Consider the following 25,919-nt stretch of genomic DNA (forward strand, 5'->3'; position numbering starts at 1 on the left):
GATCAGACTGGGACATTATGATTGATGGACCAGAGCAAAGAATAGTTAATCAGCCATGCCTTTGGAGAAAAAAAAAAAGTTCGAGAGACAAGAGAGGAAACAACAGTATCAGAATAGAGCCATTTGTGTTATCCCTCTCAAAAGCAAGTGAGCAGAGCCAAGGGAAATCATTAACAAGGGAGATGTAGATTGGAGAAATGGCTCAGGGGTTAAGAGCACTTGCTGTTCCTGCACAGGATGCAGATTTAGTCTCCAGTACCCACATGGAAGCTCACAAACATTTAAACTCCAGTTCCATGGGAATTGGAATATATAATAATACAAATATTGTACTATTGCGAGTCTTCGTGAAGTGGAAACTCCAATCACATAAACATTCAGAGGAAGAGAGAACTCTTTTTTTTTGTTGTTTTGTTTTTTGTTTTTTTCGAGACAGGGTTTCTCTGTGGTTTTGGAGTCTGTCCTGGAACTAGCTCTTGTAGACCAGGCTGGTCTCGAACTCACAGAGATCCGCCTGCCTCTGCCTCCCAAGTGCTGGGATTAAAGGCGTGCGCCACCACCGCCCGGCTAAGAGAGAACTCTTTAATACATATATGGGCTAGTTACTCAAAAAGGCCTAGTCTCATGCTGGAAAATTTTACAGTTTATATAGGGTAAGCAGCATTGTCACAAATTTGTCTACCATCCTAGGGTTGTCTTTTCATTCTTGTCTCAAAAGAAATCCTTAGCTTAAACTTTATGGATCCAAAGAGAAATCCTGTGTCTAAAAACCAAAAAAGGAAAGGAAAGGAAAGGAAGGGAAGGGAAGGGAAGGGAAAGGAAGGAAGGAAGGAAGGAAGGAAGGAAGGAAGGAAGGAAGGAAGGAAGGAAGGAAGGAAGGAAGGAAGGAAGGAAGGAAGGAAGGAAGGAAGACAGACAATAGAATTTGATGTTTTAGGGATCAGGGTTGGAGTTTTAATTTAGCCTCTAGGACAATTTATGACCGCCCCACCTAGCGACTCTGGTTTTTCCAAACTACATTTCCCGGCAGGCCCTCCAACAACGTTGACGAACTTCCTCCCAGCATTCCCCGCGGCGGGAAAGCGCCGAGCGGGCTTCAGGCCGACAGGACCATCTTTCGCTGCCGCTGTTCCCGCTGCTGCCGTTGAGTTGTGAGGAGCTTCGCGGCCGTCCCCACTGGCCACCATGTCCGCCCAAGCGCAGATGCGGGCCCTGCTGGACCAGCTCATGGGCACGGCTCGGGACGGTGAGTCTGAGCGGCCGTCCAGGCGCTGGGCGGGGGCGGGAGTAAGGCGAGGCCGCCTGGCGTCCTGAGGCGAGGGCCGTGACAGTGTGCGCCTGCGCGGGGCGCCATTCCTTTCCCCCCCCACCCCCCCCTCGCCGACCCCAGGCGCTGGGCCTTTGTCTGATCCGCTTGTCTTGCGAGGCTGCTGCGGCCGCCGTGTCCTTCTCGTCCGGGCGGCCTCCTTTCTGAGAGTCCGATCCGACGGTGGGGCTCTGTCCCCCTCCCATTTTCCGTCATGCGAATTCCTCTGTGTCGGCACCGCGGTTCGGCGCCGCCCGGCGTACTGGAGCGTCGGCGGAGGGCTGGAACCAGCGCGGCTCCCGGGCGCTGGCTGCCGTGTGGCAGAATTCCTCTGATACTCCTCGGAGGAGAGGCGGCCCCCGAGGAGCTGGACGGGTTTCGAAAACCCCGGGCGTTCCTGCTCCGTACGGTCACAAGGGGAGCCGTAAATGAGCATTTCTAACGTGGGTTCCTCCGTGCACTTTCCTAGTCTTCCCACCCCTCACTCCCCAGCCTTCCAGACTAGCCCTGGTTTAGTCAGCTCTTGGCATTCTTTAGGTAGGTGTGTAGGGAGGCGTGCAAGATCATGGTGGTGTCTCAGGAGAAAGCAGTTGCATCCCAGCAAAGCTAGATCCCTGCTGTGGTTGGTGTTTTCATTTTTACTAAAGTAATGAAGTTGTAATTTCACACTGGCACATTTCGCAGGGCTGTGCAGATTCTTTGCACCTTATTTCATAGGTCAATAAGTGCTTTTAGCTTTCTTTGTATGTTGAGTTGCTTTTGAATTGCTTCCCATATTTTTATTTCATACAAACTGAACAATTGTGGCCCCTCTATTTTATTTATAAAGGTTCAGTGTATCTTTGCCTGCCTACATCAATCTGCAAGGGAGTTGCAGAAAAGCCTCATGTTCATCGAGCCGTGAGTCACAACCAATTTCTAAGCTGTTATAACAAAAAAGTGTTTGCTTTTTTTCCACAAGTAACTTTAAAAGTGTAGTTTAGAAAGAAAACATTTTCAGTAAAAAGACACTACATTAATCCTGGATGCTTGCAAATCCTGAAATATATTCCTCCTTGACTATTACACAGCACTGTGTCCTCTACACAGATTAGCCTTAAAATTTGTCACATACCACTTTGCCTTTACTTTTATGTATCATTCCCCTGACTTCCTTACTGCAGGTGTGGGCAAGAAAACTTTTCCTTTAAAACTTTTCAACAGCGGGCTTAAATTCTGCAGCTGAGTTCTTGAAGAATGCAGATGGGTACAGTATGTGTTGGAGTTCACAGTGTGTATTGACTAACCTGATTCCTTTTTGCTTTCTTTGGTATTGTCTTGTTAAAAGTGACTCCCAGGTGCCAACTCCCTTTGTAAGGGTGGGGATGAAAGGGGCATAACAAGAAAAGGTCTAGAGATATTTAAGAGTCAGTGATAGAGCTTGAAAACTTCCCCCTTCCTCTTGCCAGTTTTCGATAATAAAACACTGCCTGTTTGACTGCAACAAAAAGATTAATAAATAGCTTTGGTTGGTGGGAATTGCCAGCTCTAAGTCATATGTGGTAGATTACCTGCTTCTTAGTTCTCATGCCCACACTGATTTGGGCTGATTCCTTTTGGTACTCACTCTTATTTCTGACTCCTTGAGTTAATGATGGAGTTAGATGTGATTAAGTGTGCGTCTTCATAAAATACTTAGCTTGAAAAAAATCTGCATCCCATTCCAATTGTCGATATCTTTAGATCAGTTTCTTAGTGTGTGTGTTGGGGAGAATACAGAAATACTAGTCTGCAAATCATCCGAGTGTATTGTTTTGCCAGATAGACTTGTGTAGTTAATGAGATACTACTTTATTTAAAACCACAAATGAATTTCAGGAGATGAAACCAGACAGAGGGTCAAGTTTACAGATGACCGTGTCTGCAAGAGTCACCTTTTGGATTGCTGCCCCCATGACATCCTTGCCGGGACGGTAGGTGCATTCCAGAACCTTATGGATTACTCAGGGTGGGGTGGGACAGTAGATGTAATATTTTTCTTTAACTCAAGAGTAATGTTTTATTTTTTTTAAATTACATAATAGGAGCTAGTGAGGTAGCTCAGTAGTTAAGAGCATTTGTTGCTCTTGCGGATATCCAGTGTTTGATTCCCAGTACTCACATGGTGGCTTACCAGCATCTGTAACTCCATTTCCAGAGGATCTGATTGACAGCCACTTCTAAATGTGGGGCAACTACATTCATGTGCACATAACCCCTACACAGGTACATACATAATTTTAAAATAATCAAAATAAACCTTAATGTTTAAAAAAACAGCTTTTAGGATTAGAATTGCTGAAACCCCCACTTTATTCTGTGTATAAAGAGTTACAGGGGGCTGGAGAGATGGCTCAGAGACTAAGAGCATTGACTGCTCTTCCAGAGGTCCTGAGTTCAATTCCCAGTAACCACATGGTGGCTCACAACCATCTATAATGAGATCCATTGCCCTCTTCTGGCATGCAAGCATACATGGAAGGAATGTTGTATACATAATAAATAAATAATTTTCTTTTTTTAAAAAAATAAAAGAGTTAAGGGGCTGGAGAGATGGCTCAGTGCTTAAGAGCACTCACTGATTGTCTTTCTAGAGGACCCAGGCTCAATTTCTAGGACCCATACAGTAGCTCACAACTGTCTTAACTTCAGTCCCAGGGTCTTTTTGGGCAGCAGGCATGTACATGGTATACAGACATACATGCAGCCAAACTATCCATTATTTACATAAAAATAAAATAGCCGGGCGGTGGTGGCGCACGCCTTTAATCCCAGCACTCGGGAGGCAGAGACAGGCGGATCTCTGTGAGTTCGAGACCAGCCTGGTCTACAAGAGCTAGTTCCAGGATAGGTTCCAAAACCACAGAGAAACCCTGTCTCGAAAAACCAAAAAAATAAAATAAAATAAATAAAAATGTAAATATATCACGGAGAATTGGTGTCCATCTTTTATCTTCAAAAAGTTCTTTGAGTATTTCACCCACACACATATATTTTGGTCACATTTATCCCTCTACTCCAGTCTTAGTAGATGCGATTTTTGAGGATCTCATGGGACACTTGGAGAGGAAACTGTGGGGGAAGTGAAGGTTTTTCAGGTAGAATTTTATTTTTCTTTAATATGCAAAGTCTGTTACTCTTCACATTATAGATTGTTGGTAAAGTTTTTGAGTTATGAAATACATCACTAGTATAAAATCTATATAACAGGTCTTTTTGAAAATTGGTTGATTTTCCTTAATTTCAAGTTATTCTAGCATGATATTTTCATTCATACATACACATATACACACTTAATTTGATTTGTGTGTAGGCCTGAATACATGTCTATAAAGGGAAGAAAAATTCATTGGCTCCCCTAGAATTGAAATTAAAGGTTATATAGTTGCCAGGAACTGAACCCAAGTCTCTGAAAGAGCAGTAAATTGCAGAAACATGTTTTCTTCTATGTATGAGGCTCTATCTGCATGTATGCCTTTATGCCAGAAGAGAGCATCAGATCCCACTATAGATGGTTGTGAGCCACCATGTAGTTGCTGGGAACTGAACGCAGGAACTCTGGAAGAGCAGCCAATGTTCTTAACCCCTGATTTATCTCTCTATCCCCAGTTTGTTTTCAGTGTATTTATTTAACGTATGTGTATCTATCTGTCCTGTCAGACTGTTCATCTGGAGACATTCCTCTGGAGGAGGAATGGTTCTTTTTTTGTTGTTATTGTTTGCTTGTTTATTATGTATACAGTATTCTGTCTGTGTGTATGCCTGCAGGCCAGAAGAGGGCACGAGACCCCTTGAACTCAGGTCCTCTGGAAGAGCAGTCAGTGCTCTTAACCTCTGAGCCATCTCTCCAGCCCATATTTTTGTAACTCTTTGAAGAAGTCTATACTGCCCAATTACTATAGTCTCTGAGCAGTACAGATAAATGCTAGTTTTGTAGAATGTGCTTTCATTTAAAATTAAGTTAAATGTCAGACTATAAACTGCAGAAAATCATCTGCTATATTTCAGCTACTTAGAGTGAAAGTGTTTTACAAAGGCCCATTTTAAGGCTTGATAGCTATTATGAAGAAAGTAAAAATTAACCATTGATAGTATGAATATTTGTGTGCACAAAAACATTTCACAGTGAATCATGGATTTAAAAATTTTGTGTAGTTATATTTATGCATGTGTGTGTTTATGCACTCAATCAGATGCTGGAGAATAGTTAGTTTTACCCTCTTATTGCTGTTCTCCTAGTCCCTTGAGACTTTCTTTCTTTTTTTTTTTGTTTTTTTTTTTAATATTTATTTATTTATTTATTATTTATACAATATTCTGTCTGTGCGTATGTCTGCAGGCCAGAAGAGGACACCAGACCTCTTTACAGATGGTTGTGAGCCACCATGTGGTTGCCGGGAATTGAACTCAGGACCTTTGGAAGAGCAGGCAATGCTCTTAACCACTGAGCCATCTCTCCAGCCCCTGTTTCGTTTTTTTTTTTTGAAACAAGGTTTCTCTATGTAGCCCTGGCTGTCCTGGGACTTGTTCTGTAGACAGGCTATCCTCCAACTCACAGATCTGCCTGCTTCTGCTGCCTCCTGTGCTCCTGTGTTCTGGGATTATAGTGTGCCTCACCATCACCTGGCACAGAGTTTTACTTAGTCTAAAGCTCATTGTACCCAGAGTTTATGGAGTTTTGACTGGGTTAGCAATCAGTAAAACAGTGCTGTGGTTACAGATATGTGTAATCATGCCTGGATAATTATATGGGTGCTGGGTTCTGAACATTCATGTTTGAGCAGCAAGCATTCTTACCAACGGAGCCATATCTCCTGCCAACCCTACCCACTTTTTGTGTATGAGTCAGGGTCATATGCTCACCTCAGAATCACAATGCAGTAGAATCTGGGCCTGAACTCCTGATCTTTCTACCTCTCCTTGTGATTTTGTTAACTTGTGCTTTGATTTAATGCCGTAAGTTTTAGGACAAAAATTTTCTGTTGCTGTTTAGACAGCCAGAACAGGAGATATCTGCACAGTCCTGTACTCAGGATTAGCATAAACATTACAAACTGTAGTATGATTGTTTTACATGTGATTAGATACATAATAATACATTGTGACTAGTCTTATTGACAGCACACCATTTTTAGTGATAAAGCCTCAAAAACCAAAAAAAGAAAAAAAAACAAAGAAAATGTTGGCTTACAAAACAGTTACACAATAGCCTGGAATGGGATATAACAGAGGTTTATTTATTTGGGGATAAACTCAAAGTAAGGGTACCGATCTGCAGTCCTCTGCCTGCACTGGGAACTGGAACCGCTTTTTTGTCTGCATTTATGAGACCATGTCCAAAGTGGGTCAGTATCTTTTTTTTTTTTTAAGTATTTATTTATTTATTATGTATACAATATTCTGTCTGTGTGTATACCTGCAGGCCAGAAGAGGGCACGAGACCCCATTACAGATGGTTGTGAGCCACCATGTGGTTGCTGGGAATTGAACTCAGGACCTTTGGAAGAGCAGGCAATGCTCTTAACCTCTGAGCCATCTCTCCAGCCCCCTTTTTTTGGTTTTTCGAGACAGGGTTTCTCTGTGGTTTTGGAGCCTGTCCTGGAACTAGCTCTTGTAGACCAGGCTGGTCTCGAACTCACAGAGATCCGCCTGCCTCTGCCTCCCGAGTGCTGGGATTAAAGGCGTGCGCCACCACCGCCCGGCAGTGGGTCAGTATCTTAAAGGCTACTGGCTGAAGGAGTTCCCACAGCACTGTTCACTTTTGTCTAAATAAGAGTTCTAAGCCTAATACAAAACTATATAATAAGAACAAATATCAGGTATCGTCCAGGGAAAAGAAGAGGCAAAAGTATACATAAAAATTAGAATTACAACCTGCACGCGCAACATCAAACAGGGAAACACATGTTAAATGTTTCAATAGTTATCCTATCTTAAAGAGTCTAAGTCTTATATTAAAAATGGCTAAGTCATGAGAGGAAAGTAACTATGACTGTCTAGCCTTCAATCTCATTAAAGACCTGAGAAGGGAAATATTACTTGAGTAAGTAGGAAGTACAATCAAGCAACTCGCAAAAGGTGCAGGAAATGACAGACAACCTATCTTACCCTTTCTTGGCAAGGTCTGGCAATCTTTTTGCTTGTATCCAGCTTGTCTAGTCTGGACATTGTGCATTTTGTCAGTGGTCGAGGCAGGGGCAGTTTTTGCCCAAAGACCAGTTTTGCCAAGAAGAAAACAAGCTCCAAGTGGAGTGTCTTTGGTGTTGCCACAGCAAGAACAAAGGAGGAAAGAAAAATACAGAGACTGGAGAGGTGGCTCAGTGGTTAAGAGCATTTGCTGCTCTTATAGAGGATTCCAGTTCAGTTTCTAGCACCCACATGATGGTTTATAACTGTCTAATTTCAGTTCCAGATCTGATTTGCCTTTTGACCTCTGAAGGCACCAGGCAAAACACTCACAAATAAATTTTTTTTTTTCCGAAATGGGTTTTTCTATGTGTGGCTTTGGCTGTCCTGGAATTCGCTCTGTAGACCAGACTGGCCTTAAACTCAGAGATTCTCCTGCCTCTGCCACCTGAGTGTTGGGATTAAAGGCATGAGCCACCACTGCCCAGCTAAATAAATCTAAAAAATAAATTTAAAAATGCATTTTTAGGATATATCTTGTTTTTTGTTTATGTGATATCTCATGTTGCCCATGCTGACCTTGGACTTACTATGTAGCTGAAGGTAAAGTTGACCTTAAATTCCTGACTCTCCTGCCTTTCCTTGCCAAGGGCACCAATTACAGAAATGTGTCAGTCAGTGTGCCTGGCTTTATTTCTTTAGTTGGAGACTAGGCTACATAAGTCCAAGTTGGTCTTTAACTTACTACCCTGTTGCCCCTCAAACTCTTAACTGTTGAGATTATCATTTGCCATTACACTTGATCCATTTCTTAATTTATTATCTGTAAAACTATATATTGTTTATTTCAGTGAAAGTTGAAATGCTAAATCATTAACTTCATGCTTTCTATAATGAATAGGTGTTAATGTTTTAATTTTTTTTTTTTTTTTTTGATTTCCCACAGCGCATGGATTTAGGAGAATGTACCAAAATCCACGACTTGGCCCTCCGAGCAGATTATGAAATTGCAAGTAAAGAAAGAGACCTGTTTTTTGAATTAGATGTAAGATTTTTTTGGATGTTTATTTATCCATGCTGCAAAGTATCAATTACTATTGAAAGTAGTGTAATGTCTGTAAGTTATAAAGCAAAATAATTAAATAAGCACTTATTAAGAATCTTAAGTTCTAGAACACAGCAGATGCCATCTTATATGTGTGTGACTCCCAACTTATTGTATTGAATTTCATTTCATTGTTTGCTTTTTTTATGTGTCTATTATAATACATACTGATAGCACGTGCTATATAGCCAAGGAAGATCTTGAACTTCTGAGCCTCTTTCTGAGAGCTGATATTACAGGGCCATATGCCATCATGATAGATTTGTATAGTGTTGGCAGTTGAACTCAAGATACCGTTATTTTTTCTACTGTGTAGTACTCCATTGTGTAAATGTACCACATTTTCTTTATCCATTCCTCGGTTGAGGGGCATTTAGGTTGTTTCCAGGTTCTGGCTATGACAAACAATGCTGCTATGAACATAGTTGAGCACATGCCCTTGTGGCATGATTGAGCATCCTTTGGATATATACCCAAAAGTGGTATTAATGAGTCTTGAGGAAGGTTGTTTCCTAATTTTCTGAGAAATCCTGTTCTCACATGTTGGGCCTCCAGCTCCACCGTCCCCTCCCTAAATTGGTTACAGTAACATGAGCAGTACGGGCACAAAGTATTTTTTTTTTTTTTTTTAAATTGTGTATGTGTATGTATGTGGGCATGTGTATATGAGTTCGGGTACCTGTGAAGGCCAGAGACATCAGATCCCTTTTAAGTTGAAATTATCTGCAGTTGTGAGTCACCTGACAAACTTGGATCTTTAAGATTTATTTTATGTATGTGAGTGCGCTACACCATTATGTCTTCAGAAGAGAGCATCAGATCCCACTATAAATTGTTGTGAGCCACCATGTGGTTGCTGGGAATTGAACTCAGGACCTCTGGAAGAACAGCCAGTGCTCTTAACCACTGAGTCATCTCTCCAGTGCCACAAAGCACTTTTGGGTCTTTTTCGTGGTCATGTATTTGTAAATTCAGGAATGCATAGCTTGTCTATAAGTATACATACCTTCCTTGTCCTCTGGAGACAGCCAAAGAATCAGGTTAATATTACTGCTGCAGACATGCCTGGGTGATCTCCTTTTAGTCATATTTCAGAGCAGTTCCCAAAAGGGGCATGTCCTTGAGAAATTCTAGCAAAAGAGCAAGAGTGGGGGTGGGGGGGTACGGGGTGGGGAGTGTATGGATGTTGTATTAATAGAAAATTGCTAGAATGATGTCACAGGTTTATTCAAACATTGCATGTAAGTTCATACATATATTTGGATTGTTGTTATTTGATACAAGGTCTTGCAATGTAGCCATGGCTGTCCTAGATCTCACTGGGTAGACCAGGCTGGCCTTGAACTCACTATGTGAGTATCCCCTGAGCACTGGTATGGCAGGGGATGCATGCCCAACTTGCCTTCAAAAGGTTTAAAACTCCTTTTTTGGGAGTTGGGGGGTTGAGGGGTTCATGTAGCCAAGGCTAATTTCAAACTTTCTTTGTAGCTATGGATTGATTCTCTCTCTGAAGTGTTAAAATTATAGACATTTACCTAAAGTTAAATAGATACTTTTCTATAAGAATAGTAAAGAGGAGACTTTATCTATACTCCCAGCACTCAAGAGTTTAAGGCAAGAGGTTTGTGGTTATAGGCAGGCATAGCAAAGTTGAGAGCTAGCCAGGATACATAGTGTAACCCTATTTTCTGTTCTACCCCAAAACAAAGCAACCTAAAATGTAAAGCAAATTACTTGAATTTACTGGTACTTTTGTTTATTCTTTAATTTTTTTAATGTTTATTTTAATGTGTAGAAATATTTCAATTGCATTTATGTCTGTGGACCACATGCATACCTGGTGCCCACGAAAGCCAGACAGTGCATTGGACCTCCTAAAACTGGCGTTAGATAGTTAAGAACTGCCATGTGGCTACTGGAAACAGAACCTGAGTTCTCTGGAAGAGCAGCTGGTGCCCTTCACTGCTTGAGCCATCTCTTCAACCACCCTACCTTCTTTTTTTCTTTTAGAAGGGTTTTATATAGCCTAGTCTGACCTATGCAGTCAGCGCTAGCCTACTTATCTTCGTTATTCTCTCTGATGCTGGAATTAAAAGTGTGTTGTACTATGCCTGCTCTACTTTGCTCTCTCTTACTCTCTCTCTTTTTTAGAAAGGCAGTGCTGGGAATTGAACTTGGCCTTAACACATACTGGGCAACACTTCATTGGTGAAGTGTTTTTACTCTGTCCTGTGGCCTTGTTTCTAGGCTCTGAGCATGGAAGGAAGAGAGCATAGTTATTTGGGTATCATGCAGGGTTGTATATGCCTGGGTGCTCTTAGAAGTTGGTTTCATTGTACCATTCTGTGGGACCACTGTACACATTCTAGTAAGGGGTAGATTGTGATTAGAATCTGAGTTTTTGCCTGTGGTGGTAGCACATACCTTTAATCCCAACACTTGGGAGACAGAGAAGCAGATAGATCTTCGTGTTTGAGGCCAGCCTGGTTTACATAGTGAGTTCCAGGACAGCCAGGGCTGCATAGAGAAACTTTGTCTTGAAAACCACCCTCCAAAATAAAAAACAAAAAACAAAACAAAAAAAAAAGAATTTGAGTTTTAGACTCATCTTTTTCTGTCATGTAAATTTGTCCTTTTGTAACTAATCTACACTTGAAACACTTTGAAAGGAGAGAGAGGGACAGCAAAACGGACTTAGTTTTTAAAGAACATGCCTGTTTAAAGACACTCCATGATCTGGGTTGCTTGTTTTGTTGTGTAACCATTTCGTTTTTAGATTTTTAGACATTTGAGTCCATTACTTCCTGTAGAAGGAGCTGCGGGCTGTGTTCCTGCCGCCCGGCTCCTGGCCACCTGGCTAGCTTATGCCCCAAAATAACAGACACACAAACTGTATTCATATAAACACTGCTTGGCCCATTTCTATTAATGTGTGTAGCACCACGAGGTACGCTTACCAGGAAGATTCTAGCCTATGTCCTGGGTCGGAGCTTCACTGCCTCTGCCTCAGAGAGCAGAGCTATGGCATCTCTTCCTCTTCCTCCCAGCATTCTGTTCTGTTTACTCCGCCTACCTATGTTCTAACCTATCAGGCCAAGCAGTTTCTTTATTAACCAATGACCTCCCTCCATTACTTTACCATTGGACTAAGAATCTGCTTAATATAGAGGCATTTTAGTTGGTAAAGGTGTGGCTCTGCATGACTGCTATGAGTGAGTCATTGATCTTCACTAAGTATACAATGCTGAGTATACAGTAGGGGAGCACTACTTGAGTGGGCTTAGGGATACCTCAGGATCCTGTATTGGGGGCTGTTTGTTATTCTGGGTAAGGACAGGTGACCAGCTCTTCATCTTTCCAGAAGTACAGTTTGCAACTGTGGTAGCAAACATAGGTCACACCCTTTCTCCTTTTCTTTCTCCCCTCCCTTCCTCCTTCCTCTTTTGGGGTAGAGCTTCACAGTGTATGTATCCTTGACTGCCTTGGAACTTGCTTTGTAGACCTGGCTAGCCTGCCTCCTGAGTGCTGGGATTAAAGGTGTTGGCTACACTGCCTGGCTGTCTCTTACTACTTTTTCTTTTACATACTAATCCCAGTTCCTCCCTCCCCTCCCCCCTTCCCCATCTGTTTCTCAGTGAGGGTGAGGCCTCTTACCATTTTTATGTGAGTTCTAGGACTCAGATTCAGTCTTTTTTTTTTTTTTTTAAGATTTATTTATTATACGCACGCCTTTAATCCCAGCACTTGGGAGGCAGAGGCAGGCGGATCTCTGTGAGTTCGAGACCAGCCTGGTCTACAAGAGCTAGTTCCAGGACAGGCTCCAAAACCACAGAGAAACCCTGTCTCGAAAAACCAAAAAAAAAAAAAAAAAAAGATTTATTTATTATAGCCGGGCGATGGTGGCGCACGCCTTTAATCCCAGCACTCGGGAGGCAGAGGCAGGCAGATCTCTGTGAGTTCGAGACCAGCCTGGTCTACAAGAGCTAGTTCCGGGACAGGCACCAAAGCTACAGAGAGACCCTGTCTCGAAAAACCAAAAAAAAAAAAAAAAAATTACGTATACAGTGTTCTGTCCTCGTGTATGACTACACACCAGAAGAGAGCACCATATCCCATATCATTACAGATGGTTGTGAGCCACCATTTGGTTGCTGGGAATTGAACTCGGGACCTCTGGAAGAGTAGCCAGTGCTCTTAGTCTCTGAGCTATCTCTCCAGCCCCAGATTCAGTCTTTTTTTTTTTTTTTTTTAAATATTTATTTATTACGTATACAGTATTCTGTCTGTGTGTATGCCTGCAGGCCAGAAGAGGGCACCAGACCCCATTACAGATGACTGTGAGCCACCATGTGGTTGCTGGGAATTGAACTCAAGACCTTTGGAAGAGCAGGCAATGCTCTTAACCTCTGAGCCATCTCTCCAGCCCCCCAGATTCAGTCTTAATACTAACTTGCTTTCTCAACAAAGTCTTTATTATCCACTGAACCACCTTCACACTGAATTTCTCTTCTACGTGTGGGTTGCCTCTCTTTATTCTACACTATAGCCCCAAACCGGCCTCTAACTCATAATAATCTTCCTGCCTCAGCCTCCTGCTGTGAAGGCCAGAGCACAGCCTTGGTTGTTTTTTTGTAGGTGCTGCCCACTTGTCGTTTTGTTTTGTTTTGTTTTTATTTTAACTTTTTTTTTTTTTACATTTATTTGCTTGTATGTATATATACACACAATTAGGGGAATGGGTTCTCTCTTTCCATTATGCAGGTTCCAAAAGAGTAAATTCAGATTAATGAGGTTTGGCCTCTAGTATGTTTACCCACTGAACTATCTTGCTAGCTCCTCACCTGTTATTTGAGACAGTGTTTCTCCGTCAGTGGCCTAGGATGTGCCAAGTAGATAAGACTGGCTGATGGAGAAGCCTAAGAGAGCTACCTATCCCCACCTCCCCAATGCTGGAATTATAAAGGCTCACTGCCACATGTAGATTTTGGAGGGATTGAACTCAGGTCCTTATGTTTTCATGACTAACACCTTACTAAGCAATTCCCTCAGTCCATTTTCTTGGTAATTTTAACAGAGAGTTGGAGATCTTTCTACAAATTTTGGAAATAAGTAAGTGAGATAGCAATTTGGTTTAAGATGACTCTAATTATGTTAATTATGATGATAAATTTTTAAGCAGAGTATCAGCTCATGCTGTCCCTATAGATGCCATAGCAGAGACAGGAATTGCAATTTAATTTCTTTCTTTTTATTTATTTTTTATGAGGCCAGGTTTTATATGTAACCCTGGAACTCCCAGAGATGTGCCTATCTCTTCTTCCTGAGTGATGGGATTAAGGGCATGTGTCTGCCTGATATACACAGGGAGTATTTTAAGTCCACAAGGACTACATAGTATGACTCTCAAAACAAAGGAATAAACATAAGCTTGTGTTCCTATTACATATATAGGTGCTAAGACATGCAGTGTGCAAAGTATGGTGTGCACACCTTTCATCTAGCACTTTGGAGGCTAAGGGAAGAAGATTGTGAGTTCAAAGCCAGCCCAGAGTACATGGCAAGTTTTGGGCCAGCCTGGTCTGTGGGACTTTATCTGGAGAAACTGGTCTGCAGGTATAATTCAGAAGAGTTCCTTTCTAGCACACTTGTAGTTTTGGGTTTAATCTTAAGCACTCCTCTTCTCAAATAAAAGACATAACAATGACAAAAAAAACTATGCGGTGTTGATCATAGCTGTTTGCTTTCTCCGAACTAGGCAATGGATCACTTAGAGTCCTTCATTGCAGAGTGTGATCGGAGAACTGAGCTTGCCAAGAAGAGGCTGGCAGAAACTCAGGAAGAGATCAGTGCAGAAGTTTCTGCAAAGGTATATTAAGTGACTGGTATAACTCTTTTTGTCTCACCCTCACACTAGTTGGGAATTCTGTGTAGATGGTGCTTTCTAAACTGATTGTTCCCAGTGGAGATGGTCTGTGGCCAAGGCATTTGGAGCCTGCTTTCCTTTCTTTTCTTTGACCTCACAGAGATTTGCCTGCCTCTTGAATGCTGAGATTGAAGGCATGCATCACAGCTGCTAATTAAAAGAAGATGTGAGCCAGTACTAATTTACTATGCATATTACTTCTTAACCTAGAAATGGATATGAAAATGCCTTCAATTTATCCCAGCTGCTGGTGAAGATGCATAAACAGGTTCAATCAGTTATACATTTGGAAAAATAAAACTTTATTAAATCAAAAAAAGAAAAAAAAGATGTGGCGGTGTGGCACATACCTTTAATCCCAGCACTTGGGAGGCAGAGGCAGGTCTCTGAGTTTGAAGCCACCCTGATCTACAGAGTGAGTTTCAGGACAGCCAAGGCTGCACAGAGAAACCCTGTCTTGAAAAAAAACCTAAAAAAAAAAAAAAGATGCATGTGTGCTGGCAAGTTCTAGTAATTAGATATTTTGCTTGCAGCCTACGTTTGTATGTTAAACCTTGAATTTTACTACTCCTTCCCAGAGGACATAAAGAGACACAGAAAATAACCAACATGTTTTGGGGGAGGAGGCCTTTTGTTTTGTTTTGTTTTGAGGCAGTGTTTCTCTGTGTAGCTTTGGAGCCTATCCTGTCCTGGAACTAGCTCTCTATAGATAGACCAGGCTGGCCTCAAACTCATGGAGATCCATCTGCCTCTGCCTTCTGATTGCTGTGATTAAAGGTGTAGGCCACCAGTACCCAACTAACGTGTCAGTTCTAAAGTGAACGGCATGTGCTCCAATGCAAAACAAAAATAGCATGCAATGGAGTAAATGGACTTGCTTAGAATCTGGTGTAATGATAGCAAGGCTGTCATAGTTGTGTTTTGAAGTGGTCTTTTGCCGGGCGGTGGTGGCGTACGCCTTTAATCCCAGCACTCGGGAGGCAGAGGCAGGCAGATCTCTGGGAGTTCGAGGCCAGCCTGGTCTACAAGAGCTAGTTCCAGGACAGACACCAAAGCTACAGAGAAACCCTGTCTCGAAAAAACCAAAAGAAAGAAGAAGTGGTCTTTTGTGGTTTAGGCTGACCTTGAATTGACTCACTATAGGTGATCTTGAACTGACATCTCCACTCCCAAGCTTCCATCCAAAAGTTGGAAGTGGCTGCCCGTTACATTGCCACTGAGCTTTTAATCTTTTTTTTTTATTATTTATTTTATTATGTATACAATATTCTGTGTGTATGCGAAGAGGGCACTGGAACCCATTACAAATGGCTGTGAGCCACCATGTGGTAGCTGGGAATTGAACTCAGGACCTTTGGAAGAGCAGGCAATGCTCTTAACCTCTGAGCCATCTCTCCAGCCCCATGAGCTTTTAATCTTTAAGTGTTACTGAGTCTGGATATTTTCAGAGGAATAGGCTAGGCATACAGCAAGAAGAAGAGAAATACTTGTTTTCTTTGTAACTCAAGGTATTGATGTTTGGTGTTTTTATCTGATTTTCTGTCCTTAGGCAGAAAAAGTGCATGAGTTGAATGAAGAAATAGGAAAACTCCTTGCTAAAGCAGAGCAGCTAGGAGCTGAAGGAAATGTGGATGAATCTCAGAAGATTCTCATGGAAGTGGAGAAAGTTCGTGCAAAGAAAAAAGAAGCAGAGGTTGGTTGTTGGTTATTTTTGAGACATGGAAATTGGTTATCCTGGAACTTGGTATGAAGACTGTCCTTAAACTTTAAATCCTTAAAGATTTTCTTGCTTCTCCTTTCCAGGTGCTGGGATTAAAGGCATGCATTACCATGCCTGGCTCTCAGCTTTTGCTCTTTCTCTCTCAACGTTTATTTATTTATTTATTTATTTGTGTGTGTGTGTGTCAGTGTGTGTCAGTGTTTTGCTTACACATATGTGCGCTTTGTACATGTGTTCATGTCTGGTACCCCTGGAGACCAAAAGAGGGGATTGATTCCTCTGAAACTGGATTACCCATGTTTGTAAACTGCCATGTGTGAGTGCTGGGAACCAAACCCAGGTTCTCTGGAATAGCAGCAATCCCCCCCCCCTTCCGCCCCCCAAAATAGGGTTTCTCTGGGTACCATGCCTGGCTGTCCTGGAACTCACTTTGTAGACCAGGCTGGCCTCGATCCCCCTGACTCTGAGTCCTGAGTGCTGGGATTAAAGGCATGTACTATTAGCACCCAGCTTTTTTTTGTTTGCTTGTTTTTTTTGATTTTTGCGTTTTTGAGACAGGGTTTCTCTGTGTAGCCCTGGCTGTTCTGCAACTAGCTATGTAGACCAAGCTGATCTTGAACTCACAGGGAGCCTCCTGCCTCTGCCTCCTGAGTGCTAGTATTAAAGGTGTGCAATATCACCACCCAGCTTTTTTTTTTTTTTTTTTTTTTTAAAGTTTTTCGAGACAGGGTTTCTCTGTGGTTTTGGAGCCTGTCCTGGAACTAGCTCTTGTAGACCAGGCTGGTCTCGAACTCACAGAGATCCACCTGCCTCTGCCTCCCAAGTGCTGGGATTAAAGGCGTGCGCCACCACCGCCCGGCACCATTTGGACTATTAAACCATGTCTACATTCTTTTTATTCCACAGTCTTTGTGACTGACTGTAGTAAAAAGTTCACAGGTAGGGACAGAAATTTCCAAATTATCCTCTATAGCTCTCCCATTATCAGCATCCTCCCACCAGAGTGGTATGTTTATTGCCAAAATTTAGACATTGTCACCCCAAAGCTCATAGTTTACTTTTAGTATTGAATATTCTATGGGTGTGAGAAAGTTAAAAGAACCTATATCCATCTTTTATATAGCTTACATAGACATTTGTTCCTAAAACTCCTTTTTGATCCATTTGTTAGGGGTGTGTGTGTGTGTCTGTGTGTGTGTCTGTCTCTGTTTGTCTGTCTGTCTGTGTGCTGTTTCCATGGAGGATAGAAGATGGTGTCAGATTCCCTAGAACTGGAATTGCAGACAGTTGTGAGGTGTTGAGTTGGTGCTAGGAATCAAATCTGGATCCTCTGGAAGAGCAACAAGTGCTTTTGACTTCTGAACGATCTTTGTAGGCCCTCCTTCTCCCATTGATATTGATGAAGATAGATTCATAAGAGAGATGAAATTTGAGAGAGATGACTTTGGGATGGTCTATAGGTAGATTGGGGATAGCCTACAAAGCTATAGCTTAGACCTTTAGTAAAAGCAGAAAGTCCAGGGGTGGGGAGGAGATGAGAAAATGGTGTTTTGTGCATGGCTGGTGCCTGCTTAACTTTTAAGTATTATTGTGCCTCTTGTTCTTACTTATAACTGACCTGTATAGTGCCAGGGTTTTGTTGGGTGTTAGAGCAATGCTCATTGAACCGAGCAACAGGAGGAGAAGGTTGAGACCATCAGGATTATGCTTTTCTGTGGTTCTCCAAAAGTGATTGGAATTAGAGTTTGCAGCAAAAGTCGGATAGGCAGAACAGGCTAGTTCCGATCTAATGTCTCATACTCTCAGTGGACACTTACCCCACTTCTACTTGGTGGTGACATTGTTGTGTTGTGTCTAAGCTTATGTAATTGCTTAGCTTGAAAGACAAAAGAGATTCATAACACAGCTGAGATGTCTAGATAGAATTACCCTAAAAGACTGTAAAAGACTGGAACCAGTGCTTGAACTGTACCTTCTACATAAGCTCCGAGAGTGTGACAGTTGGAAGTATCTTCTGATGACAAGTACTCCCTAGGCTAGAGAGGAGGGATCTCTGCATCTTTTTTTTTTTTTTTTTTTTTTTTTTTTTTTTTGTATTGCCTGCATGTATATCTGTGTGAGGGTATTGTTGGGTCCCCTGAAACCAGAGTTACAGACAGTTGTGAGCTGTCATATGGGTGCTGGGAATTGAACCTGGATCCTCTGGAAGAGCAGCCAGTGCTCTTAACCACTGAGCTATATTTCCAGCCCTAAATGGGGTCTATAGTCTCTTAGGACAGGTTGGGGAATCACATCAGTTGATGAGTTCCTTCTGTGAAAGATTGTGATGTGGAAGTGTAAGCCAAATAAAATAAACTTGTTTCTCTCCAATTTGCTTTTGGTCTTGGTGTTTCATATAACCAAGTTAGTGATAGTAACTAAGAGAAGATTTTACTCAGTTTATTGCTACAGGCTTCCTTTTTTTTTAAATCTACACAGAACATATAAGTGATAGTTTCTCAGTTTTTTCTGAGTTTTCACCATTTCAAATTAAATGGTGACCTTGATTTTTGTTTTTTATTTTCATTTTTTGAGACAGGATATCTCTACTTAACGGGCTGTCCTGGAGCTCGCTTTAGACCATGCTGTGTTCTAACTCTCAGAGATCCACCTGCCTCTACCTCTAGAGAGCTGAGATTAAAGATGTGCCACCACCACCTGGCTAGTAACCTTGTTCTTAATACATGGTGGCACAGGGGCACATTTACCTGGAAGAATTCCTGGTTAATGATGCATACATAAATGATCTTTCTGTTTGGTTGGGGTTTTATTGTTGTTTGGTTGGTTTGTTTTTATTTCTATACAGGGTCTCACTTTGTAGCTCTTGCTGGCTTGGAACTCACAATGTAGACCAGGCTGGTTTTGTTCTTACAGAGATCTGTCGACCCCTTCTCTTCCTCTACCTCCTAAGTACTGTGATTAAAGGAGTAGGTTACCATACCCAGCTAAATGCCCTATTTTAACATCAGAACATGTTAGGGTTATTATAACCAGCAGTACGTGAGAGTGTATTTAAACTTGCATTTCCTAGGGAATGTTTTAAATATATGAATTAATGGAAGCAGTTACATATGCATTCAAGCCTTTCCTTCCAAAATGAACAAAGAAAGGAGTAGTGGTACACACCTTTAAGTCCAGCATTCAGAAGGCTGAGACAATTAACATCACAAGTTCCAGGTAAGGGCTGTATAAGTGTGATCAGTCTTTTTTAAAAAATAGGACAAAGGAATGATTTTCTTTTCTTTTTTTTTCTTTTAAGATTTACTTATTATGTATACATCATTCCTTCCATGTATGCTTGCATGCCAGAAGAGGGCACCAGATCTCGTTACAGATGGCTGTGAGCCACCATATGGTTGCTGGGAATTGAACTCAGAACCTCTGGAAGAACAGTCAGTGCTCTTAACCTCCGAGCCATCTCTCCAGCCCAGGAATGATTTTCTTCAGTATAGATTTTACAGCAGTGTTCTAACTGGAGTTCAAGTACCAGAAGCAGTGTGCCAAGCCTCTTTCCTTTTGTTTGATATATTTTACTTTGAGCAGAATGAGCGTTTTTTTTTTCTATAAACATTTTAGTGTTTAGGGAGGGTACATATGTGTTGGGTACTTTTCTCTTCAAGGAAAGTGTTAATGATTTGGCCTTTCAGAGTATCTTTTAGACCTGCATTAGGTATTTCCTGTATATCAGGACCCAGTTGCTATGACTGCTAGTTTTTGTTTACTTTTTAAAAATATTTATTTTAGGGCTGGAGAGATGGCTCAGCGGTTAAGATCACTGACTACTTTTCCAGAGGTCCTGAGCTCAATTCCCAGCAATCGCATGGTGGCTCACAAACATCTAGAATGAGATCTGGTGCCCTCTTCAGGTCTGTAGGCACACGTGCAGGCAGAACACTGTATACATAATAAATAAAAATTAAAAAATACTTTAAATTGTGTGTGTGTGTGTATCAATGTGTGAGTGGCTGAGGTAGCCTAGAGGCATTAGATCTCGTTTGAGTTAGAATTTTTGTAGGTTGTGAACTGCCTGGCATAGGTGCTGGGAATTGAACTCAGGTCTAATGCATGAGCAGTGTATATTCTTTAAAGCCATCTTTCCAATCCTATCTCAAAATATATATATATATGGATGTTTTGCCTACATGGATTCACTTCTTGTGTTTAGTGCTCACAGAAGCCAGACAAAAGCACCAGAAAAGATCCTGTATCTAGACTTATAGATGATTTTAATTTCCCGTGTGGATGCTGGGAAATAAACCATGATCCTCTGAAAGAACAACAAATGCTCTTAACTGCTGAGTCATCCCACTCCATCTTGTTTTTGTTTATTTCTGAAGTCTTCTCTTTCCTGCTTATCTTAGAACAGTCATTCTTATCTCCATGATTTGAATGTTCCTTGTTCTTGATAAGACATACAGAAATGCTAGTTTTTTTAATATATCTTTTTTCTCTTGAGATAATGTTTCTGTGTGTAGCTCTGGCTGTCCTGGAACTCAGAAAACCGCCTGCCACTAAATGTTAATTGTTTTAAAATAAACAATGAAATTAAAGTTCTTAATATACCTAAAGCTGAGCAATCTAGTTTTCAACATGATAAAATGTTGCCTATATTTCAGGTTGTTCCATTCTGGGGTCTGCATGGTGACAGTTTTGAAATGCCTCCACTTCATCTTTTATATTTTATTTATTTGTTTGTTTGTCTGTTTTATCTGTCTAACCATAGGAAGAATATAGAAATTCTATGCCTGCATCCAGTTTTCAGCAGCAAAAGCTTCGTGTCTGTGAGGTTTGTTCGGCTTATCTTGGTCTCCATGACAATGACCGTCGTCTAGCAGACCACTTCGGGGGCAAGTTACACTTGGGGTTCATTCAGATCCGAGAGAAGCTTGATCAGTTGAGGGTATGTTGATAACATTCTTTCTGGAAAACCCTTTGGAGTCTTGTGGGGGTTTTTTGTACGACAGGATTGTTCTGTAACAGCTCTGACTGTCCTGGAACTCACTTTGTAGACCAGGCTAACTCTGAATTCAAATATCCACCTGCCTCTCCCTCCCCTTTTTAAAAAATTTACACTGTGTTCTGCTTGCATGTATACGTGCAGTCCAGAAGAGGGCACCAGATCTCTTTATGGCCTTGTCTCTATTCTTTTTTTTTTTTTTTTTTTTTTTGGTTTTTCGAGACAGAGTTTCTCTGTGGTTTTGGAGCCTGTCCTGGAACTAGCTCTTGTAGACCAGGCTGGTCTCGAACTCACAGAGATCCGCCTGCCTCTGCCTCCCAAGTGCTGGGATTAAAGGCTTGCGCCACCAACGCCCGGCTCTTGTCTATATTCTTTAAGTTGGATTTAAACATGTTTCTGGGTTGTTGTTGTTTTTTTTGTTGTTGTTGTTGTTTGTTTTTTCAGGCAGGGTTTCTCTTTGTGCCCTTGCTGTCCTGGAACTTGCTCTGTAGACCAAACTGGCCTTGAATTCACATAGATCTGCTTGGCTCTATCTAGTGCTGGAATTAAAAGTGTCTCCACCACTGCCTAGCAGAAGATCAGAATTTTAAGATCATCTTCAGCTAACTGGGCAGTTTAAGATCCATCTGTTGAAACCTTGCCTTAACAAAAACATTTGCTTCTGCCTTTTCCAGTAGCATTTTAATGTACTACTACTTTGTAAATTTGCCAGTATGAGTTTGATATGCTGGTCATGTGAGGTGAATTGTAGACATGGGGAAGGAAGTGATGCCACACCTAGGGGTCTATTCTCAGCCATACTTGCTTTAGGAAGGTGTGAAAAGGAACTGATATCCTGTATGCTTAGCTCAGGTGAAGGATGACCCGAGTTGGAGATGTAGAGGTGTAGTGATGGACAGGACAGTTTGCCTGGGCCTTGCTGTGTCCTCTCATCTAGAGGGTACTTGCTTTACTCACTGGGCATAGAGATTTTCTATGCTATCCCTGGCTCTAAGCAGGGAAGACTGGTAGGTTTTTGTATCATGGGGTATGACTTTCCCTTTCAGGACTGTGTTTTCATCCACTCTGCCCAGATGGTGTATTACAGGATTTGTTAGTGGTGGGTTATAAAGGTTCTTAGCTCTTTTCAGCTGACTTGAGTTGATGCTGATTTGATAGTAAAGTGTATCAGAGCCTTCTGACTTCTGTTACATTTAGGATTGAGCCTGATGAATTGAATATACAACTATGCTGATGCACTTACCACATCAGAAGTGAGTTGCTTCTAGCTACCTAAGAGTTTCACTCCCAGCAGCAGGGTGTATGTGGTCTGACTCATGTTTCTTTTATACTACAATGCTATAGAGAGAGGCTGTAGGATAAACAGCTAACTTGATGGTTTGGTTTGAAGCATTGTGATCAATTCCCTGTGACTTAAAAGTTCAGCCCACCCCCCTCCTTCGTAATTTGTCACCAAATGTATAAAATGATTTAATTTTTTTTTCATTTGTTCTGTTAGGGATATTTTGTTTTTTTGAGCCAGGTGTCTCTAACTATCCTGAAATTAGCTCTTGTAGACCAGGCTAACCTAGAACTCACAGAGAGATTCACCTGCCTCTGTCTCCTGAGTACTGAGATTGTGTGTGCCACCATCGCCGGCTTCCGTTAGTTTTAAAAATGAATATATTGTTTCCTAAAAGTCGTTGCTCCCCCCACCCATTTTTCATTTATTTAGAAAACTGTGGCTGAAAAGCAGGAAAAGAGAAATCAGGATCGCTTGCGGAGAAGAGAGGAGAGAGAGCGAGAGGAGCGGCTGAGCAGGAGGTAAGTGTGGACCAGCCTTAGGAAACTGCTGTTTGCCATGTTGTGACCTGGAATAGTCAGTGTTTACCATACAAAGAATCGGCAGTTATTTACTTGTGTGTGTGCGCGTTTTTTTTTTTTGTTTGTTTGTTTTCTTTTTTTAATTTAGAGATAGGGTATCTTAGTGTTTCTATTGCTGTGAAGAGACACTGTGACCACATTAACTCTTACAAAGGAAAATATTTGATTGTGGCTCACTTGCAGTTTAGAGGTTTAGTCAGTTTATCATTGTGGGAAGTAAGGCAGCATGCAGGCAGACATGGTACTGGCAAAAGTGTTGAGGGTTTCTCTGTCTTGACCCACAGGCAGTAAGAAGTCTGAGACCCTGGGTGGTGTGTTGAGCATAGGAGACCTCAAAGCCAACCCTCCCGGTCCCCTCCTACACACACAGTGACACACTTCTTCCAACAAGGCCATACTTCTTAATAGTGCCACTCCCTTTGGGGATACCACATAGGGTCTCATTATGTAATCCAGGCTGGCCTAGAATTTGCAGAGATGTGCCTGTGTCTGCCTTCTAATAGCTGAGATTAGGGCATGTGCCATCAACCTGGCTCTGGGGTGGCCTTTAAAAGAAAAATTATTAAATCTATAACATACTCAGTCTGGTGAGGTATGACATTGATTTAAACAAGGAAGGAAGAAACTAGGGAGAGTTACTCTCCCCTCTCCCCCTGAAGACAGAGTTTTTGTGTTGACTTGGCTGTCCTGGAGCTAGCTCTGTAGACCAGGCTGTCCTCAAACTCACAGAGATGCACTTGCCTCTGCCTTCTGGGTACTAGGATTAAAGGTATGAGCCACCCGCCATTGCCCAGCCATCCTTGGACTCCACAGAGCCAGCTCTGACAGCTGGGCATAGAACCTTCAGCACATAGGGAAGGCAAAAATGAATCTGCTGCTAAGCTGTAGTCTCATGGCAGTGCATTGCTATGGGAAAAATTGTCAGCTTTGAAGTGAAGGGGTGGAGGCTTTGTATGTCTCCTCCCCCTTTATTTTTTTGAATTGGTCACATGGGGCCACAGGACAGAGTTTCCTATAAGACATGTAGTTGGAATATGTTCTTGCTTGAGAAGCAGAGTGTTAAGGTCTTGAGCAAAAGCCTCCCCCTGCCCCCCACGCACCAGTGAGGTTCTGAGTTTTGAGGCAGGAAGAGTGTGAGTGGTGTGATCTGGGCTAAGGTGTTTGGGGTAGAACTGACTGGACTTGGGGGTCCTGTGAGGAGGAGTGCAGCTGGCCTCGTGGTCTCTTCTTTTTGTTTTGTTGCCTGTATATCCCTGGCTGTCATAAAACTTATTCTGTAGCCTCAGGCACCCGCCTGTCTTTTCTTCTCTGTGCTGAGATCAAAGGTGTGCACCCAGTACCGTGCTCAGTTGGCCTCTTGGTTTCTAATCTGGAATTGTCCCTTACCTTGGACAGGGAAGATGGAATGAGGAATAGGGGTAGAATTTGGCTATATTCAGTTTGAGGTACCTGAGACGTACTCAGATAGATGTGTTGAATCTAATTTGAGTTGAAAGAAGAGATCAGAGCCAGAAGTAACTATGCTATCTTGAGGGACACTTTTTTTGTTTTGATAGGATCTTACTATGTTGCTTTGACTGGCCTAGAACTCTGTAGACCAGGCTGGCTTTAAACTCACAGTGATCCATCTGCCTCTGGCTCCTTGGTGGTGGGATTAATGGTGATTTTTATTTTCCTGTTTAGGTCTGGATCAAGAACCCGCGATCGCAGGAGGTAGGTTTTCAGTTCTGTCACAGGGTTCTCAAGTTGAATTCCTTTTTTTTTTTTTTTTTTTTTTTGATTTTCGAGACAGGGTTTCTCAGTAGCTTTTTGGTTCCTGTCTTGGAACTAGCTCTTGTAGACCAGGCTGGCCTCGAACTCACAGAGATCCGCCTGCCTCTGCCTCCCGAGTGCTGGGATTAAAGGTGTGCGCCACTACCACCCGGCAAGTTGAATCCTTTTTTATGCAGAAACATTTAATAACTGATGTTTACAGCTTCACAACTTAGGTAGGCAAGATTGATTTGTGAAGAGCACAACAGAAACACACATTCCATTACCACCACCACAAGGGAAGAAGGCCTGGAGCTTCTGCTGAGGCCTACAGACCAACTAGGAGTGTCTAAATCCTGTGTTTTGGTTTTTTTTTTTTTTTTTTTTTTTTTTGGTTTTTCGAGACAGGGTTTCTCTGTGGTTTTGGAGCCTGTCCTGGAACTAGCTCTTGTAGACCAGGCTGGTCTCGAACTCACAGAGATCCACCTGCCTCTGCCGCCCGAGTGCTGGGATTAAAGGCGTGCGCCACCACCGCCCGGCTGTGTTTTGGTTTTTTGAGACATGTTTTCTCTGTGTATTCCTGACTTTGTAGACCAGTCTGGCCTCAATTTTAGAGACCTGTCTACTTGCCTTTGCCTCCCAAGTGCTGGAATAGGCATGCGCCACCACGTCTGGCCAAGTACTGTATTCTTTAGAGATGTTATTTAGGGGAAAGGTTTTGCCATCAGACTAATTCAGGGGACTCTTTAGTCCAAAATTGTACATTTATGGGAGGAAAGAGAGAAATCCCAGGAAAGCTTAAAAGCCAAAAGAGGCTAAGAGGAGAGAAATGGAGGTAGACCTTTGAAAAGTTAACCTCAGTGATGTCTTGCTCTCAAAATCATCTGGATTTTCCAGGTCACGATCTCGGGATCGGCGACGGAGGCGATCTAGATCTACCTCCCGAGAGCGACGAAAGTTTTCCCGTTCCAGGTCCAGAGATAGACATCGGCGCCATCGCAGTCGTTCCCGGAGCCACAGCCGGGGCCACCGCCGGGCTTCCAGGGACCGGAGTACAAAATACAAGTAACTACTCTGACTTCCTCAGTAGCCGCAGCCAGGAACAAGCCT

General features: G+C 42.2%; 1 protein-coding gene across 6 annotated transcripts in view; it reads left to right on the forward strand.

Moving 5' to 3' along the window:
* The first annotated feature begins 1,081 nt into the window (after window positions 1–1,081).
* Window positions 1,082–25,919, forward strand: part of Luc7l (LUC7 like) — a 30,290-nt gene continuing 5,452 nt past the window's right edge. For 3 of the 6 annotated variants that reach the window (XM_057774208.1, XM_057774209.1, XM_057774210.1), the window contains exons 1-9: window positions 1,082–1,246; window positions 3,164–3,258; window positions 8,397–8,495; window positions 14,311–14,421; window positions 16,028–16,171; window positions 20,961–21,137; window positions 22,909–22,997; window positions 24,741–24,770; window positions 25,707–25,874. In XM_057774208.1, the coding sequence (XP_057630191.1) occupies window positions 1,186–1,246; window positions 3,164–3,258; window positions 8,397–8,495; window positions 14,311–14,421; window positions 16,028–16,171; window positions 20,961–21,137; window positions 22,909–22,997; window positions 24,741–24,770; window positions 25,707–25,874 (974 nt within the window). In that variant the 5' untranslated portion in view covers window positions 1,082–1,185. Of the gene's footprint in view, window positions 1,247–1,275; window positions 1,750–2,135; window positions 3,259–8,396; window positions 8,496–14,310; window positions 14,422–16,027; window positions 16,172–20,960; window positions 21,138–22,908; window positions 22,998–24,740; window positions 24,771–25,706; window positions 25,875–25,919 lie in introns of those variants that run through there. The other 3 variants (XM_057774213.1, XM_057774211.1, XM_057774212.1) reach the window with 3 other exon arrangements.

The sequence above is a fragment of the Chionomys nivalis genome, chromosome 7, assembly GCF_950005125.1.
Source record: "Chionomys nivalis chromosome 7, mChiNiv1.1, whole genome shotgun sequence".
NCBI lineage: Eukaryota > Metazoa > Chordata > Mammalia > Rodentia > Cricetidae > Chionomys > Chionomys nivalis.